Source organism: Desmodus rotundus, chromosome 5 (genome assembly GCF_022682495.2).
Source record: "Desmodus rotundus isolate HL8 chromosome 5, HLdesRot8A.1, whole genome shotgun sequence".
Taxonomy (NCBI): domain Eukaryota; kingdom Metazoa; phylum Chordata; class Mammalia; order Chiroptera; family Phyllostomidae; genus Desmodus; species Desmodus rotundus.
Genome location: NC_071391.1, coordinates 39625610 through 39645940, shown reverse-complemented (window position 1 = coordinate 39645940; position 20331 = coordinate 39625610). Strand labels below are relative to the sequence as shown.

At 39.4% G+C, this 20331-nt stretch overlaps 1 protein-coding gene across 2 annotated transcripts in view; it reads right to left on the bottom strand.

The window, feature by feature from the left end:
- Positions 1 to 20331, bottom strand: part of SBF2 (SET binding factor 2) — a 416007-nt gene that overhangs the window by 100360 nt on the left and 295316 nt on the right. For both annotated transcript variants that reach the window (XM_024558744.3, XM_024558743.3), the window contains exon 17: positions 2992 to 3060. In XM_024558744.3, the coding sequence (XP_024414512.2) occupies positions 2992 to 3060 (69 nt within the window). The remainder of the gene's footprint in view (positions 1 to 2991; positions 3061 to 20331) is intronic.

The window sequence follows — 20331 nt, the reverse complement described above, 5'->3', positions numbered from 1 at the left end:
AGCAGAGGGAGTGACTAAAATCCGGTGGAGAGTGGAGCAGGCGCCATTGCTCCCTCTTGGCCCCTCCCCCACGTACAGCGTCTCATCGCAGCAACCAGCTTTACCCCACCCCGCCCCGGGAACACCTAAGGTTCCTCTCCTTAAAGTAATACCCGCGCCAGGACAAAAAAAAAAAAATGGCCCAAATGACAGAACACTTCAAAGCTCCAGAAAAAATACAACTAAGCGAGGAAGAGACAGCCAACCTATTGTATGCACAGTTCAAAACACTGGTTATTAAGATGCTCACAGAATTGGTTGAATTTGTTCGAAAAGTAGATGGAAAAATGAAGCCTATGCTAAGAGAAACAAAGGAAAATGTACAGGGAACCAATAGTGATGCGAAGGAAACTAGGACTCAAACCAATGGTGTGGACCAGAAGGAAGAAAGAAACATCCAACCAGAAAAGAATGAAGAAACAAGAATTCGGAAAAATGAGGAGAGGCTTAGGAACCTCCAGGACATCTTGAAATGTTCCAACATCCGAATTATAGGGGTGCCAGAAGGAGAAGAGGAAGAACAAAAAATTGAAAACTTATTTGAACAAATAATGAAGGAGAACTTCCCCAGTCTGGCAAAGGAAATAGACTTCCAGGAAGTCCAGGAAGCTCAGAGTCCCAAAGAAGCTGGACCCAAAGAGGAACACACCAAGGCACATCATCATTACATTACCCAAGATTAAAGATAAGGAGAGAATCTTAGAAGCAGCAAGAGAAAAGGACACAGTTACCTACAAAGGGGTTCCCATAAGACTGTCAGCTGATTTCTCAAAAGAGACCTTACAGGCAAGAAGGGGCTGGCAAGAAGTATTCCAAGTCATGAAAGGCAAGGGCCTACATCCAAGATTACTGTATCCAGCAAAGCTATCATTTAGAATGAAAGGGAAGATAAAGTGCTTCTCAGATAAGGTCAAGTTAAAGGAGTTCATCATCACCAAGCCATTATTATATGAAATGTTAAAGGGAGTTACCTAAGAAAAAGAAGATCAAAAATACGAACAGTAAAAATGACAGCAAACTCACAGTTATTAACAACCACACCTAAATTAGAACAAAAGAAAACTAAGCAAACAACTAGACCAGGAACAGAACCACAGAAATGGAGATCACATGGAGGGTTATCAATAGGGGATTGGGAGGGGGAGAGAGGGGGGAAAGGTACAGAGAATAAATAGCATAAATGATAGGTGGAAAATAGACAGGGGGAGGGTAAGAATAGTGTAGGAAATGTAGAAGCCAAAGAACTTATAAGTATGACCCACGGACATAAACTATAGGGGGGGAATGTGGGAGGGAGGGGGTGGGCAGGATGGAGTTGAGTGAAGGGGCGGAAATGGGACAACTGTAATAGCATAATCAATAAATATATCAAAAAAAATCCCCCCCACCCTCCCCCTTGTTTCTTCTTCTTCGTTCCTATGCAATATCTAAGTTTTAAAATGTCTTAGATGTTGACGTGGGCAATTTTCTTTAACACATGCCCGTGTGAGCACTCTTAGGTGCTGTGAAGCTAGTTAGATATAGAATGAAGTGTTCTAGCTACTCTGATATATAGAGACAAATCTCCGAGGTAGCTGAGGATCCAGGAGAGCCTGGGTCTATTTTTCTAACAGCGTTCTCCGTGCTAGCTGAAGAATGACATAGAGGACTATGAAGTTCCGAGAAGACTAGTATATATGCATTACAGGAAATCTAGAGGGCCTGGGGCTGGGTTTAAGCTGGGAGGAAGATGAAAAGATGATGTCAAAACTTGAGCAATGTCATTAGTTCTAAACACAAATTTCATTTCTTTTACATTTTTGTGATTTAGCCTTGTTTCTTGATCATGCTCAGTATGACCTGCCAGTTCTCAGAAGTGTGAACTTGTTAATAAATTCTACTTTGTTTTGGAAGAGGATTGGAAGGCAAGTAGGAGAATAACTGGATATTCAGTAACTTAGCAGCAGGGAAAGAGCTCCTGATTAGGGAAAACTTAGGTGAAGACCCTTAACTCAGAGACTGTGGACAGACTATTTGAAATAAAGTTTTTAGAAAACTGGCTGCCTTGACAGGTCTTTATTGAGCACTTACTAACTGCTAGGAAAGTAGCTAGCCTCATCAGTTGGAAGTGGTGGAAGAAATAGAAAGGACAGGCAGAACAAAAAGCATAAGACTATTGCTAGCATCTGGGGGCAATATCACTTCATGGCTGGGACTCTACCTGAGGCACTTCATCTTAAGCCAGAGCCCTCCCACTCTACCTCTCGAAGCCCTAAAGCTAACTGCATGTGGCTCAATAGTCGGTCAGCCTGGCTGCCGCAGGTTTCTTGTTTCCCAGCGCACATTGCAGAAGGATGTATTAAATGTGCTATTCAGAGTGCAGCTACTTAAATTCTTAGAAGCCCTTCATAAGAAAAGAGAGAATAAAAAGAATTTGCTGAATTTGTTTGCCATAAAAATAATTGCTTTATGAAGAGGCATGGATAGGAGAAACGTAATAAATGTAAGTAACAGAATTATGAGTCACTAAACATTCCAGAAAATCCTCAGAAGGTTCACAGAAATTGCCAATGAAGTTTAATTTCTGCCCCTATTGATTTATTTTGTTTATTTGTTCATTCAATAAATATTTACTGATTGACATTAGGATATCACAATGAGTAAGACAGACAATACCCCACTCTCATGGAATTTACTCTCTGTGGTAGGGGGAAACACTCAAATGTAAATGAATTAATTCATAACTTCAGTTGTTAAAAAGTGCTATAAAAATGAAGCAGGGATAAAATGGGTGGTTCTATTTTAGGAGATGATTTAGTATTATAGATTAAATTTTCTACACATAGCATACAATAAGTGTTATAATAAATATAACCACAGGTATGTCTTAGATACACTAAAAGGACACGTTTCATATACTGAATACATTTATATAAATCATAATGAGCTTATATACAGATCGATGAAACTTACCCTATAGAAAGCACTGGTCAAAGGGAGTAATGCTGCAGCAATGTTATATTCTTCTAAACTGGAACAATCCTTATACAAAACAAAGAGAAATAAATATTAGGATATTTACGACAAATCACAAATACGTGGAAACAAAAATGTGGGATATATTGTTGACTGTCCTATGGGATTCTTACTTTTATTCCAAATTGTTACTAAGAAGCACTAAGGTAAGTTCTAAGATTATATATATATCTATATCTACGTATATAGATATAGATATATATAGATAGACAGACAGATATAGATATACAGCCTGTCTAGAAAAAGTCCAGCCATTGTTAATATAACAAGAACAGTTTGCACAACATCAATGTAACGTGGCAGCCAAGGAGAGTGGACTGGAATGCACATGTGTGAACAATGACGACCTCACTGTACTAGTCAGTAAGGGTGGTAGACACCAGTGAGTGAGCATGTGTACTGTGTGGTCGTCACATTCAAAATGGCTGAGCAAGTAGGGCAATGAATCTGCATAAAATTTTGCATTATGTTTGAACATTCCTCCCCGGAAGCTATTCAGATCATTCAGAGGCTGCAGCTATGGGCAACTGGTGATTGGCAGCTTTATCACGACAATGCGCCTACTCATGCACCATATCTGGTACAGTTTTTTGACGAAACATCAAATCACCCAAGTGACTCAGCCCCGCTACAGCCCAGATTTGGTGCCCTGTGACTGCTGGCTTTTACCAAAACTAAAATCACCTTTGAAAGGGAAAAGATTTCAGAATATCAATGAGATTCAAGACAATATGACCAGGCAGTTGATGGCTACTGGGAGAACTGTGTCAGGTCCCAAGGTGCCTACTTTGTAGGGGACTAAGGCATCATTGTTCTATGTACAATGTTTCTTGTATCTTGTATCTTCTTCAATAAATGTCTCTATTTTTCATATTACATGGCCGGTTACCTTCGGGACAGACCTCGTGTATATGTCTTAAAGCTAAATGCTCACGATGCACGGCCACTTTTACCCATCTCCTTCACAAAAATTGTGATACAGTGTGTAATTGATACAAAAAAAAATTGGAGGGAGTTTTTAGCATATTTAACTACTACATTTCACTGAATCCAATATTTCCCCTCCACATTTCAACTTCTCTGAGACTGGAATGCATCTTATAATTAATTGTAAATATTTTTTTTCTCTTTATGTTATATACAAAGGGTATTTTGTTATTGATCAGGCAAGCAATATCACTGATGCTAAATCCCATTGGGTGGAATGTTGTTGGAATAGTCAGAAAATATTAGTGGGAATGCAAAATGGTGCAATTGCTAGAAAAACAGTATGGCAATTTCTCAAAATTGAAAACTCGAATTACCATATGATCCAGCAATTCTACTCTGGGTACGATCCAAAACGATAGCGACTTGAACAGATATTTGTACATTCACGTTCATAGCGGCATCATGCAGAATATCCAAAACGTGAAAGCAGCCCAGCAGACGAAGGAATCAACGAAACGTGCACATGCACATGTGCGTGCACACACACAGGAGTGCCGTTCAGCTTGAAAGAGGAAGGCAACTCTGAAACATGCTACAACGTGGATGAGCCTTGAGGACATTATGACAAGTGAAAAAAGCCACGCTGTATGATCCAGACTAAAAAGCTTCTGCACAGCAAAGAAAACCGTCAACAAAATGAAAAGGCAACCTACTAAATGGGAGAAAATATTTGCAAACCACTTGTCCAGTAAGAGAGTAATAACCAAAATATTCAAGGAACTCACATATCTTAGCAAAAAAACCCAAAAAACAAAAAACCAAAAACAAACCACCCAAATAACCCAATTAAAAAATGGTCCAAGGAACTGAACATTTCTTTTTAATCCTCACCCCAAAATTTTATGTGTGTGTGTGTGTGTGTGTGTGTATGTATATATATATATAATTTTAGGGGGGAGAGAGAGAGAAACATTGATCAGTTGCTTCCAGTATGCTCCCCGCCCAGGGATCAAACCCACAACCTTTGATGTACAGGACAACACCCCAACAAACTGAGTCACCCTGCCAGGGCTGAACAGACATTTTTCCAAGGAAGACACACAAATGGCTAACAGGGACCTGAAAAGGTAGTCAACATCATTAATCAAAAGGGAAGTGCAAAAACCACAATGATATCACCTCACATCTGTTAGAACTGCTTAAATTACCAGTGCTAATAAGGCTGTGGAGAAAAGGGAAGCCTCACACACCGCTGGTGTTCATGTAAACTGGAATGGGCACTATGGAAAACAGTATGGAACTTCAAGAAATTAAAAAACAGAACTACTTTACGATCCAGTAACCCCACTTCTGGGTATATATCCAAAGGAAATAAAATTATCTTGAAGAGATTGTTTGTACTCTCCTGCTCACTGAAGCATTATTCACAATAGCCAAACTGTGAAAACAAAGTGGCGATGAATGAAGGAACCATAATATGGAAAATGTGATTTACTGGTATATGTGTAGTGGAATATTATTCGACCTTTAAAACGGAAGGAAATTCTGCCATTTGTACACCATGGAGGAACCTGGAGAGCATTACGAAAGTGAACCAAGTCAGAGACAAATACCTCATTAAAATAAAAAAGCTGAGCTCAGAAACAGTAAATGGCGGTGGCCAGGGGCTGGGGCCCGGGGAACTGGGGAGATGTTGGCCAAGGGGACAAACTTTGAACGGGAAGGTGAGTGAGGCGTGAGGATCTAACGTATGACTCGGTGACTGCAGTCGGTAACACTGCACTGAAACGTGCTAAGAGAACGGGAATTACATGTTCCTGCCAACCGAGGGTTATGTATGTGAACACGTGAGGGGATGGATATGTTCATTAACTCGATTTTTTGAAATTCTTTCCCAATGCATACTGTATCTAATCATCATGTTGTACACTGTAAATATGTACTATTACAATTGTTTGTCAAGTATACCCCTCTGAATAAAACTGGAAATTAATACACAGTCAGACCGTGCAGGAAAACATCATTATCTTTTTTCTATATGGCATCACTGTATGTTCTCTGTCATCTCCATGGATTTTATAAAATAATCCCAGGACACGGCAAAAGTGTGAATCATTTTTTTCTTCCTGACTTACTCCTCAGCCCTTTGCTTAGGACATTGCTATGCACAAGAATGTCATCCCCTGTGTCCCGGCACATCTGAGTTTCTTTAGCAGAAATGCCTTGCATGTTTCTGAAGAATGTCATGAGGCCCAAGGCAATAAAGTTCAACAGACTTGGGCTGTAATCTTCTCCTAAGGAAATGGTTGGGATGCCAAGATGCCTTTGACTTTGATTTCACAGCAGGGCTTCATTTGTAATAATTCTGTCCAAACTTTAAATGACAACAGCTGTGATACGAAGTCCAACACACTCATTTATAAAAATTTCCCACAAATTAAAAAAAATTAAACAATGGGGAATTTCAATCCATGACCAATTAGCAGGGAACAGGCAAGCCTAAAACATTTAAGAGCTATTTATTATCTTACCAAATGTTTACACGTTTTAGTGCATGTCTCAAACCTGAGCGCCAGTTGAATGCTGATTGCAAAATATAAATATAAAATTCTTTGCAAATCACGTTAGAGTCATTCTAAGTTAATTAGGTTGAAAAATGGAAAATTTTTAAAACAATGAGTCCACAACGACTGACACGGCAACAGCATTCCGGAGCAGTGCTCTTATCTATTGGGGAATCCGTCCATAAATACACATCCCGAAGTCCCCGGTGCTTCTGCCACATAATAGCGATGTGGTCGGTTACAGACATACCAGGCAATTTATAAACTTGCAAGAACTTGAACACTAGACATGTTTTATTCTGAACTTTGCTATGTAGTTTTCCTTTAATTTTCTTGCTACAATTAACAGTGAGCCCTGCAATCTTAATTTTCCATTACCTTCAATTACTTCATACTTTCAATCTGCATACCTTTGAACTGTCATGGCCAGCATTCCTGTTTCATAAAACTTTGGAGTCTCTCAAAAATGATATATTTAAACATTAAAGAAAAAAAAAGATTGAAAGGCACAACTATCTTCTGTGCAAATGTCACATACAACTGACTTTTTTTTTTTAGTTTAGTAGATGTAGCTCAGAAAAAAAAAAAGTGAGTTGTCCAACTATTGAGAACATTTGCATCTTCTACATAGGAACAAAACTTGAAACTACCAAAGCAAAAACTACCTCTTTATATTATAGTACTCTGCTGCTCAAAAATGCCGGCTTTGATCTGACCATTACAGGACGGCACTGAAACTCTTCTCCCCGGCGTAGACCCAACTCCACACCCAGCCGACTCTGTGAGCCCTCTTGCTACAAGCTTTATACATCATCTTCACTCCACACAACAGTTATCCCACCACATCTGATAACCCTAGGAATACCATCTATGCCTTGCTTTGTCATTTACATTCCCCTCCTTGGCACCTCCAATACATTGTCCCTTGTATTTCTCTAGCCTTTCCAAGTATAGTGCTAAACACAAAATAAACAAAAGGACTCTCACTGTAGTTTCAGTCTCAGGTCATGTTTTAATGCTAAATAAACTTATATGTCCATAGAGAATGTATCAGAATCTTGAATACTATTTAACATGTACCACAGTTCCCATTGGGATAAAAGGTGAATACCAGGTTTGACAAATAATATTAAGCTTCAAGATTTTGAGGGACTGGCCCCAGTCTACTTCAATTCTTTTTTTTTTTTTAAATCCACTTTTATTTATTTACTTTTCAGGAACAGCATTACATGAATTCTGTGTCCAGTGGCCTTAGCAGGAAGGCTGCTTTGGAATTTAGCGCGAACCGTGCCACCGTCTCCATGAGCACGAGTTTACCTTTCCCCAGATTATTCTGGTTTTGTTCGGTTTGCCACGAGTCACTGTGTTGTTCTTTGCTTTTTACACATAAGCACATCTCTGTACACATAACCACATTTAGACAGAATTCAGTTTCATCTCGAGCATAAACACCTTCAATTTTCAGAAGAGCTGTGTGCTGCCTCTGGTTTTGGAGACCCCGCTTACAACCATCAAAAACGGCCTTGGAGCACAGCTTTCCACATAATTGCCGTTAACCGAAGTCCTACTCCCTTGCAGGCCACCACGGGCTCCAAGGGGAAGGAAAGAGCTGCTTCAATTTTATACGCCTGGAGACTAGAACTCTGCACCCGGCATACAGTAACAACTGCTAACATTTATTGAGTGCTTGCTGAGCGTCAGACATGTTTAAAGTATGGATTCACATACATTATTTCATTTAAGTTTTACAAGATCTCTAGGAGGTAGGTACTATCATTTCATTTTGTTGATGAAGCAACTGAGTCATTCACAGATTAAATAATTGCCGAGGGTTACACACACAGTCACAAATGTAGGCACCAGTACTCAAAACCAGGGAGTCCTACTCCGGCATCTATGCTTTAAACCTCTATGTTTTCTTGACTCTTAAATGCAGTGAGGTATGGAACTAAATCTAAAATAGCATCTGTGAAAACACATAATTTAGGCAAAAGTCTTCTAGTAATTATAAATGATATCTTCAAGATAGCTGAAAAGTATGTCACATTTATGAAAAAGCAATTGAACATTTAAAATATAATTGCTGAAATTAAAATGCAAAGGAAGGGTAAGAAGAAAATATTTTTGTCATGATATCTTAAGGAACTTAAAAAAATATTTATTTATTTATTTATTTGAGAGAGGGGAAGGAAGGGAGAAAGACAGGAAGGGAAACACTGATGTGAGAAACATCGACTGGTTACCTCTCACATGTGCCCCAACAGGGGACTGAACCCACAACCTAGGCATGTGCCTTCACCAGGAATCAAACCAGTGACCTTTTTCTTTGTGGGATGGCGCCCAACCAACTGCGCCATGCCATCCAGAGCTTCAGGTCAACGCTTCCAAAATATGCCTAATGGGACTGCTGGAAATAGGGAACAGAGAAAGTAAAAATAAATAATGAAAAGAATTTAGTCTTTATTTGCAAAGGGTGTCAAATAGGATAAATGAAAAGATAGTTGGTAGAAAGAATAAATGTGGTCTATTGATATAAGGGAATACTGCATGAAAATGAAAAAATAAATTATAGCTATATCCCTCACCATGTCTCAATCTCCCAAACACAATTTTGAGCCAAAGAATTAAGACCAAAAGAACACATCGCCACCACTCTCATCATCATCATCAAATTAGTCAATACTGAAACATACCTTCTGGATTAACGTTGGCCTCTACTTCTGTTCATCCCATCAAAGTACATAAAGGTAAACATATCCCAATACAACATAGGGTTTTATAAAGTCTACTACAGCAATGTTAAAGAATTGCTTAAATCAAGTGAAAAATAGATAAGGTACTCAGGATGACTTTGTAATAAGTGCTTTAAAAGAAAATGGTTTGATGTCAAAAGATTAAGGGAGTCTTTTGGGAAAAATAATGAAGGCCTTAAATATTTTTGTAAAAATGATCATCTTTAGGCTGCTGCTGTATAAGCCAAACATGAAGTAAGCTATCATGGAGTTATGTCAGAAAAATTATTTTAAATGCCATTCCCTCCTGCAAACAAAAGATTCATACCTGGCTTCTAAGAAACACGAGCACATTGTAAATATTGTAACCTAAATATTTGTTCCAATAAAATTTTATAATTTCTTCTTTTAAACATAATGTAACAAACAAACACTTTCCCCACTATTTGGTATGAAATGTTAGTCCCTATTTTAAATGAGGTTACTGGTGGTGATAGTGAAAATTAGTCCCACTCTTAAGGATTTAAAGGATGTAAAGGATGCAGGAGTGATATCATATCTCTATATTTAATTCTCTAGTCTGATGTCTGCAGAAATCAGACAGATCCTGGAGAATGAAAATATTCTACAGCCAATTCAACCACGTAGTAGCTCCAGTTGCAGTTACATAATGAAGACGGGTTGTCTCTGCTGAAGCAGGCTACCACGGCTTCGTGTGTACTGTATACAACCACTGGTTGGTGAACATATTCCATCGGAGAGGAGGGCAGGAAACATTCTGCATTCATATGAAATGGACAACGGTAAACATTTATAATTTTGCCTCAAGGATATGTTAACTAAACCCCTTCCCATTCAAATTCAGTCTGAAGAAAATTGGAGCATCTGAACATCATATAGTACATTATATTGATTTACAACATTGATGATCTACTAATCAGGCTGGATGAGCAAGAAGTCAAGAAATGTCTACTATGTTGGAAACCTTGGTAAAACACATGTACTATGGAGGATGGGAGATAAACCTTATGGAGGTTCTGGCATTCTGGGACATCTCATTCAAAACAGGAAGACAATTTGTTGCATCCTATACCTCCCATCATGAGAAAGGAAGTCCTACTTCTGGTGGGCCTCTTTGGGTTATGGAAGCAGCACATTCCACTCTGTGACTACTGCTCTGACTCATACCAAGTGACACCAAAGCTTCCAGCTTTGAGCATGACCCGAGCAGGAAAGGACTCTACAGCAGAAACTGAAGTCAATGAGCCCGGTTTCTCATCACACGCAGTGACCCACTGAGAGAGTCTGCACTTTGCATTGCTGTAAGTCTGAGCTCTGCAAGGTTAGAGGTTCTAGTCCCCAAAGGAGAAACGTTTCTACCAGGAGATAAAAAGAAGCCCATTAATCTATCAATTATGGCTATCGTCAAGGTACTTTAGACACTAATGCAGACAGGAAAAGAGCTACCATTTTGGCAGAGATAACTGACCCTGAATGCCAGGTAGAGGTAGGGCTAATGTTACACAACAAGAGCAAGAAGGAATACGTTTGTCACCCAGGTAAATCCCTGGATGCATCTTGGTACTTTCTTGGCAAATTCTGATGGAAAACGAACAAGAGCATCAACCCTGAGCTGAGAAAGACATGGTGACTAAGGCCCCTCCAGGATGAGGACCTGGGACATACTGCCAAGGAAGCCACTGAAAACAACAAGGATAAGGGAGTCAGGAATGGCTAGCAGAGAAGAGATAAGTAACATTTGCAAATCTATGATCAGCTACAGCAGCAGGAGCTAAAGTTTTTTCCACTTACCCCTTTCTATGTTTCCTCCAGCAAGAGAGGCACACTAGGATTCTGGAGGAACTGTGCCTGAAAACACATGAAGAAGTGGAGCCTAGCAGCACAAGAAGTGAGCATACCCATGCCCTGTGCAGATACCCCTTCAAGAAGAAGACTGGTTGCCCCCATGACTGGTAGTGCTGTCCACAGCCCCTTCTGGGGCAGCCAATATTCAATGAATGATCAAGATATGGGTATAAAGACTGAACTATTTTGGCTTAACGTGGGACAGCTCCAGCTTGGGAACTCTGTGGGTTTAACTGAAGCTATCCTTGGGCCTACAGTATTGCTTGACTTTTCCTTCTGCTTCCACAGGTTATCAATCCCAACAGTGCTCCTTAACAAATATCCTCTGCACCACACTGCCTCAGAATGTGTTTGTAACCTGAAACAACTTCCCAGTACAGTAGTGGTGAGCACATCTTTGCCATGCGTTGTTTTCTGGGGAACCCAGGTGAGGACACTAGATTGAAAAGATCAGTATGACTGGGTTTGAAAGGGAACAAGAACTGAAGTTGAATGAATGCTTAAAAGGGTACCACAGCAGTCCAGGTGGGATAAATGGTAGCTTTGACCAGGGTATTATTAGTGGTGGAGGTAGAGAGAGGTGGATTGAGTTAAAATGTTGTTACAAGGTAAAAATCAATATAACTTGGTGTTGGGGTTGAGGCAGAAGACGTTCTGGATCTCTTAGCTTTTTGTTTGTATAACTGAATCAATGATGAAGCCATTTGCCAAGATTACAAATGAGGGAAGGCTGAGGGGTTGAGGAGATGGGTATCATAAGTTGTTTGTAACTATTAAATTTGAAGTGTCTTTGAGACATGAAAATAAAGTATCAGGTAGCTAGTTGTATACATGGGTGTAGAACTCAGAGAAAAGGTCTGGGGTAGAGAAATAAACTTGTGAGTTAACAACATATAGGTGGTAATTCAAGTTGTGCGTGTGGAAGAGATCATCCTTGAAGAGGGTACAGAATGAGATTTAAAAAGAAAAATGTTTTGAAAAACCGAAGGCCACCAAGTAGAGAAGGGTGAGCTTTCGAAGATGGAGAAGGAATGGCCAGACGGAAGGAGGATATGTAGGAAATGCTTCATCATGGAAGGCAAGGAAAGAAAGTGCTTCAAAAGAATCTGCAATTGATAAACTGCTTCCTCTATCTTCAAAGCAAGGAAAAGCTGTGGACTTAACCATGAAGAGATAACATTTACACAGTTTCAAAGTAGCTCCTGTACTGTATATTTTGTTTGCTTTCTTTTGCAGTCCTTTCCCCAAAAAAGTGTACTTTAAAGTTCCTGTGAAGGAAAAAGAAAGTGAATTGTAAATCTGCCACATTTAGAAGGACTAACAAATAAATAAAACCTGTAGAAAAGCCTCCTTCAACATTAGAAAGCCTTCATGTGTGTAATTAAGGTTATACAGAAAAACAGTTCTTTTTAGCATTTTAAATCCATGGATTATTATACTGCTTGTATAATATGAGCAAAAGATAACTTAATCAAATATATAACCAATGATCACAAAGAACTAGAGATAGTTTTCTTCATCATTTATATTGTGAAACTAATGATAGCATAAAAGCTGGGAATACCTTAGTTAGCTCTTAGTTTCAAGAATATTCTGATGGGGAGAAAAGGCACACAACTGTAATTGAATAACAATAAAAAATTAAAATTAAAAAAAAGAAAAGAATAAAAACAAAATGGGAAGGAAAAAAAAGAATATTCTGGAATGCCATTGTAAATAGTTAAACATGAAAATAGGCAGGAAACATTTAAATTATGACTATAACTGCTCAGCAGCATTATTTACAAAAATCTTTTGGAAGTCAAAATCAGGCTGAAATCTTTTTGAAAGTCAAAATACAATAAATGAAATACATGAAAGCACGACTCACTTAACCACATCTAACCACCCTTAAAGATAAAACACGGCACGGGATTATCAACCTTGTGGCTAAATACGTTTTCTCCGAAGCACTGATAAGGAAGACACTCAGTAGGTGTAAAGTGTTGCATAAGGTCAGGGGAGTGACATGAACGTGGCCCTGGGAATGCTAAGAAAACAATGTGCAAATCCTGAACACGTTTCTTCCTTTTTAAAAAAATTTGAATTGGTATTTTATTTTATTTATTTTATTTTATTTTATTTTTAAATTTTTATTGTTATTCAATTATAGTTGTCTGCATTTCTCCCCATCCCTGGAATTGGTATTTTTTAAAAAACTGTTGAATTTATTGTAGTTACATTAGTTAATAAAATGATATAAACTTGGATTCTTATTGGAGAAGGGAGATTGGGAATACTTTTTTATTTTCATGGAAAAACAGGCAGAATTGGGAAGGAAAATTTGTTCTAAATTGGGTGACTAAGGTTTGGACAGGAGGAGAGGGTTGAGGGTACAGGAGGGAGAGGCAGGAGCGAGGCCAAGCTCAAGACACAGAGAGAAGCCACCGGCTTTGCGTGCAGTGTGTAAGACCTAAAACGGACGCCCTGGGTGCCGGCAGGAGCAAAACACACCACCCATGTAGCACACACAGGTCTTAGCATGTATCTGCATAAAACCTAGACCATCTTTCACCATCTGGAAGAAATGGGTAAATTCCTAGAAACATACAACCTTCTAAGACTGAATCATGAAGAAATGGAATATTTGAACAGACCAATCACTAGAGTAAAAAGGATGAATCAGTAACCAAAAAATCTCCCAACAAACAAAAGGCCAGGGCCAGATGGCTTCACATTTGAAGAATTAATAGCAATCATTTTCAAATTCTTCAAAAAAGAGAAGAGCAGGGAACACTTCCAAATGCATTTTATGAGGCCAGCATTATGCTGATACCAAAACTGAGTAAGGGCACGATAAGAAAAGAAAGTAACAGGGCAATATCCCTGATGAACATGAATGCAGAAATCTTCAACAAAATATTAGCAAACAAAAATTCAACAAAACAGTAAAAGGATCATGCACCATGATGAACTAGAGTTTATTCCACAGATGCAAGGATGATTCAACAGTGGCAAATCAATCAATGTGATATATACCACTTTAACAAAATGAAGGACAAAAATAATCTCAATAGATGCAGAAAAGCATTTGACAAAATTTAACAGCCATTCATGAAGTAAAAAACCTGCAACAAAGTGGGTATAGAGGGGATGCGCCTCGATATAAAAAGGTCATGTACAAGAAGCCCACAGCTAAAAATCGTACTCAATGGTGAAAAGCTAAAAGCTTTTTCTCTAAAATCAGGAACAAGACAAGGATGCTACTCTTGCCACTTTTATTCAACATAGTATGGGAAGTCCTAACCCAAGGTGGGAAGGAAGGAAGGGAGGGAGGGAGGGAGGGAAAGGAAAGGAGAGAGAGAGAGAGAGAGAGAGAGAGAGCGCTCAATTCACAGAGAAAGAAGTAAACCTGTAACTATTTGCAGATGACATGATCTTACATATAGAAAACCCTTAATACTCCACCAAAAAACTGTTAGAACTAACCAACAAAATCAGTAAAGATGCAGGATACAAAATTAACATAAAAAGTCTGCCATATCCCTATACACTATTAACACTATCATAGATAAAGAGAAATTAAGGCTTCTGGTCAAGATGGCAGCATAGGTGAATACAGAACTTGCATCCCCCCGCAACCACAGCAAAATTACAACTGAACTACAGAGCAACCTTTATTCAGAACCACCTGAAATCTTGCTGAACAGAAGTCCTATAACTAAAGATATAAAGAAGCCACATTGAGTCTGGTAGGAGGGGCAGAGACTAGCAACAGGCTGGTCCAATGCCCATGTGTCGTGTTTAAAAATTGGGAAAAACATCTTGGCTGCAGAGGTCCCCCCTGAGAGTGAGGGGTCGCGGCCCCACAACAGGCCCCGCTAGGCCAGGGCTCCAGTGCCAGGAAAACAAGTTCCCATAACTTCTGGCTGTGAAAACCAGTGGGGATGGTGGCTGAGTGAGAAGGAGGGCTTCTGGAGTCCTAGGCGTTCCTCATGAAGGGCCTGGGCCTGCCCACACACTTACTCAAACTTATTACTCTGAGCTCCAGTGCAGGGGTAGCAGCTTGAAAGGAGCCAGGGACGTACAGGGAAAAACTGAATTGTCCAGTGAGGGCTGGGGGAGCTGCTTTCTCCCAGACAGAAGTGCTTCAGTCATTGAATAGGTTCAGTCAATATGCAAAAAAATATGAAGGCTCCTCAAGAAATTAAAAATACAAGTACAATATGATCTGGTAATTTCACTTCTGGATATTCACAGGAAATTAAGACACTAACTGGGAATGGTATATGCACCCCATGTTTACTGCAGCATTACTACTATAGCCAAAACATGAAAGCAATCTAAGTGTCCTTCAGTGATGAATGGATGAAGAAAATCACACACGTGTACACTATTATTCAGCCCTAAAAAGAAGGAAATCTTGCCATTTGCAACAACTTGGATGGACCTTGAAGATATGAGGCCAAGTGAAAAAAGTCAGAAGATAAATTACTGTTTCACTTATGTGTGGAATCTAAAAACAAAAACCAAAACCCCGAAGTAGAACTCATAAACAGCAGAGAACAGACTGGTGGCTGCCTCAGGCTGGGGGTGTGGTAGTGGGTGAAATGGGTTAAGGGGGTCAAAAGGTATGAACTTTCAGGCATAAAATAAAGTTGTAAGATGTAAAGTACAGCATGGTGATTATAATAATAATGTATTGTATATTTAAAAGTCGCTGGGAGAAGATCTTCAAACTTCTTATCACAAGAAAAAATTGTAATTGTGTGGAGATGGATGATGATAACCAGATTTATTGGGATCACTTCACAGTGTGCACAAGTATCAAATCATTACGTCGTACACGTAAAACTAATAAAACGTATGTCAATTACATCTCAAAAATAAACAAAAGCAAAAAGCCTGTTTTTCAGAGTATACAGTAAAAGAATTTATGATCAGTCTGCAGATGATTAGACTCTGTTCTACTGCAAAGGTTTGTACTTCTTTCACATGTGAAAGGAGCCATTACTCTAAGCATCCTTTATGATTCTAGCTTTTCTCCCTAAGACTTTAGTTCTGTGTAGAACAACAGAACCACAAAGTACTGGTTTTAAGGCCAGCTGCAGAAGGAGGCCAATTTTCTGAAACACAAGTGATCGGCTGGTAAAGAGTGCTTTTGGTTGTGGTGCCCAGTACCTTTGTTACAGGATGTCAGGGAGGTATGAAGTGGGGAGAGGCCATGTCTTTCTAAAGCGCGGTGTCTGTCCAGGGCTCCACAACTGCATGTACCCTTCACCTTCCCACTCACTATGCACAATGCCATGCTTCCTTCTGTCCCTTCTCCAGTATGCCTCTCTTTTCTTAGTCTATTTGCTTATTACAGTCGTTCACAAAATGTGCTCCCTGGACCAGCAGCATGAGTTTGATCTGAGGACTTGTTAAATATGCAAATGCTCGGCCTCCACTCCAGACCTACTGAATCAGAGATCTGGGTGTGGGGACCAGCAATCTGTGTTTTTACTGGCTCTCCAGTTATTGTAATACATGCTAAACTCTGATAATTACTGGCCTACAGTGTACTACTATTGTTTTTTTCTGACATGACTTTGAACCATTTTGGAAAAATAGGGCAGCATCTGTCTTGATTTCAGACCCAGGTGAATGTGTGAAATACTCTGTGCTACTCAAATTACTCTACATTTGCTTGAAGTAACTAGCACCAGATTCTTTAGACCAAAATCTAAGAGTTTCAAAAAAATAAGTTTATCTTTCTTAGTTTATATTTACATACCTTCATTCTTTCAACCAGTACATATGGGCCCACAAAATGAAAACTTGTATATGGTCCCTACCATTGGGGTTAACTTTGTCTTCAAAGGACTTATAAGCTGATAGAACAGAGTGGCAGGTCCAATAAGAGCTAATGCAAATAAGTGTGTTTAATGTTCCACACCAGAAGTAGAAAGAGGTGTTACGGGCACACAGATGAGGAAGTAATTCCACCATAGCCAGAAAAAGCTTTATGCATGAGGGGCATCTGAGCCGGACGGGAAGGTGAATAGGCTATTAGGGTTCATTTCTCTTCTTTCACATCTTTCTCTAATATTTCCCTCTTATGCCATTAGTTAATGGCTGTTATTTGAAGAAATAGTATAGTTATAGAACAAACACTACTTTATTGTGTCAAGACTATGTGAAGTACATACACTGAAAAACGCACAGGACTGAACATCATTAAGACCATACTCTTATCTATAGTAATGTCCCTCTTTCGTGCTGGATCTTTAGCAAATACCTTCACCTCTCTGGACCTTAGCTTCTTCATCTAGAAAAGAATTTGAATTTAATGTTCTCAAATGACCTTTATTTTTTACCTTTTATTTGTCTAAACCTTTCTGAATTCCATTTATGATTTCAACTGGTTCAATTATTAAAATACTCATCAAGAAAAGGAATGCCTTCTCTTGGGGCTATCTAGGCAAATATCCTCTGTGAGTACTTTGGCTACAAAGTAGATTCCAGAAGTTAGTTGTATGAAGTTTACAGAATACAATGTTAGGCTTGAAACATACTCATGACAGACCACATTAGGAAAGACTGTCCTTAAAATTACATTACTTCATCTCTAACGAGAAGTGTCTCAAGAGGCCATAGCAAGTGGTCAAAACCTTGGCTGACCAACTTTCTGCTGTGTTGATGGAAAAGTCATTACTCAAATTGCAAAACCTGTTCTGAAACCTACCCTAATTAAAACAACAACAACAACAACAAAACACATAATGTCAGATTGCATTCCACAATGGAGAGAGAGCCTAAGAGATTTAAATTAAGTGGAAGAAGTTTTGCTTCAGTGAGATAGACTTTGGGGGTAGATTAGATTCTCTGAAAACATGTCTAGAATATTTCAGACAAAATACACTTCTCAGTACACAGGAACATAATGAAAACTATTTACTACGGTTGTGAAATTTTGAACTTGTCAAAAGTTGAGTAATCTTAAAGAATGAAAAGCTATATACGAAGGGACATATCTTTTTGACTCTAAAATAGTTTGTAGATCTTCACCACTGTCTAGCCCGGCTCCTCCTGGCACATGGAGGTCAAGTTGAGAAATGCAAAAAGAGGAATTTTGCAGAGACCTTTTGGACATACAACCTTACGTGCCAAGTGTCTGTGCTGAACTGGTTTTCCTCACTCTTTTTAAAAGTGCACGCCTAGCCCTGGATGGGTGGCTCAGTTGGCTGGAGCATCATCCCGTACACCAAAAAGGTTGTGGGTTGGATCCCTGATTGGGGCACACACTGGAGGCAGCCAACTGGTATTTCGCTCTCACATTGATGGTCCCCTCTTTGCTCTCCCCCTTCCTCTCTCTCTAAAATCAACAAACATATCCTCGAGTGAGGATAAAAAAATAGAAAAATAAAAAAAAATAAAAATAAAACTGCATCTCTAATTTGTTACCCCAAACACCTGCCTAAAGTTCAGACAAATATTGCAGCGAGATCCAAGCTGAGTGGATTTCAGTAAAGTGTGAAGTGTGAGGCAGACAAAGAGTTATAGACGGGAAGGTTTAGTGGCTTGGGTTGAGTTTCATGCCAGTACCGTTATTAAAAAGTGAACTCTGTTAGGGCTTTGTTGTTCTCAAGTGGGTTTTTAAAAATTATTTATTTTTATTTTTACCAGTCTTCTATGACCAAGGTTAAAGGAAAATGAGTGTAGGTAAAGTGAAGCAGGACCAGTGTCTTAGGCTGAGGTTTGAGCATGTAATTCTAGAGCAATAATGTCTGACATAAATATAATGTCGGCCATATGTATAATATAAAATTATAGTAGCATGATTAAAAAAAGTAAAAACAGGTAAAATTAGATGTAATAACATGTTTTATCTATTCTGGCCAAGATGGAGACATAGGTAGATACACTTTGCCTCCTCGCACAACCATAAGAAGGACAATAACAAATTTAAAAACAAAAAATAACCAGAACTGCCGGAAAATCTGAACTGTACGGAAGTTTGACAACTAAGGAGTTAAAGAAGAAACATTCATCCAGACCAGTAGGGGGGTTGGAGACGGGCAGCTGGGGCAGAGAGGACCTGTGGCAAGGTGGTAGCTGGAGGACTAGGTGGGAGAGGCAGCAGCTGGAGGAGCGGGCAGACCCATGTTTGCATGTGGATAAACCAGGAGGAACAACTGGGGAGAAGACAAATGGCACGACCCAGGTTCCAGTGTGGGGAAATAAAGCTTCAAAACCTCTGACTGAAAAATCCTGCAGGGGTGGTGGGAGAAACTCCCAGCCTGAGAAGAGAGGTCATTGGAGAGACCCACGGAGTCCTAGAACATAAACAAACCCACCAACCTGGGAGTCAGCACCAGGAGAGCCCGATTTGCTTGGGGGCAGTGGGGGAAGTGACTGAAAGCCTGAAAGCAGGCTGAGAGCAGAGCAAGAGGCCCTGTTCCCTCTCTAATGCCTCCTTCACATACAGTGACACAAGGCAGGGTTATCCTGCCCTGGTGAATACCTAAGACTCTACCCGTTACAATGTAATAGGTGTGCTGAGACAAACAAGTATGGCCAAATTTAAAGAACACATCAAAGCTCCAAAAATAAAACTAAGCAACGAAGAGATAGTCAACCTATCAGATGCAGAGTTCAAAACACTGGTAATCAGGATGCTCACAGAAATGGTTGAGTATGGTCACAAATAGAGGAAAAAGTGAAGGCTATGTAAAGTGAAATGAAGAAAAACACAGAGGGAACCAACAGTAAAGGGAAGGAAACCGAGGCTCAAATCGATTTGGACCACAGGAAGGTATAAACATTGAACTGTAACAAAATTAAGAAACAAGGATTCAAAAAAATGAGGAGAGGCTTAGGAACCTCTGGGACAACTTTAAACATTCCAACATGAGAATCATAGGGGTGCCAAAAGGAAAAGAGAGAGACCAAGAAATTGAAAACATAATTGAAAAAATAATGAAGGAGAACTTCCCCAATCTAGCAAAGGAAATAGACCTCCTGGAAGTCCAGGAAGCTCAGAGGGTCCCAAAGAAATTGCACCCAAGGAAGCACACATGTATGCACACCATAATTACATTACCCAAGATTAAAGATAAGGAGAGGATCTTAAAAGCAGCAAGAGAAAATGAGACAGTTACTTGCAAAGGAGTTCCCATAAGACTATCAGCTGATTTCTCAAAAGAAACCTTATAGGCAAGAAG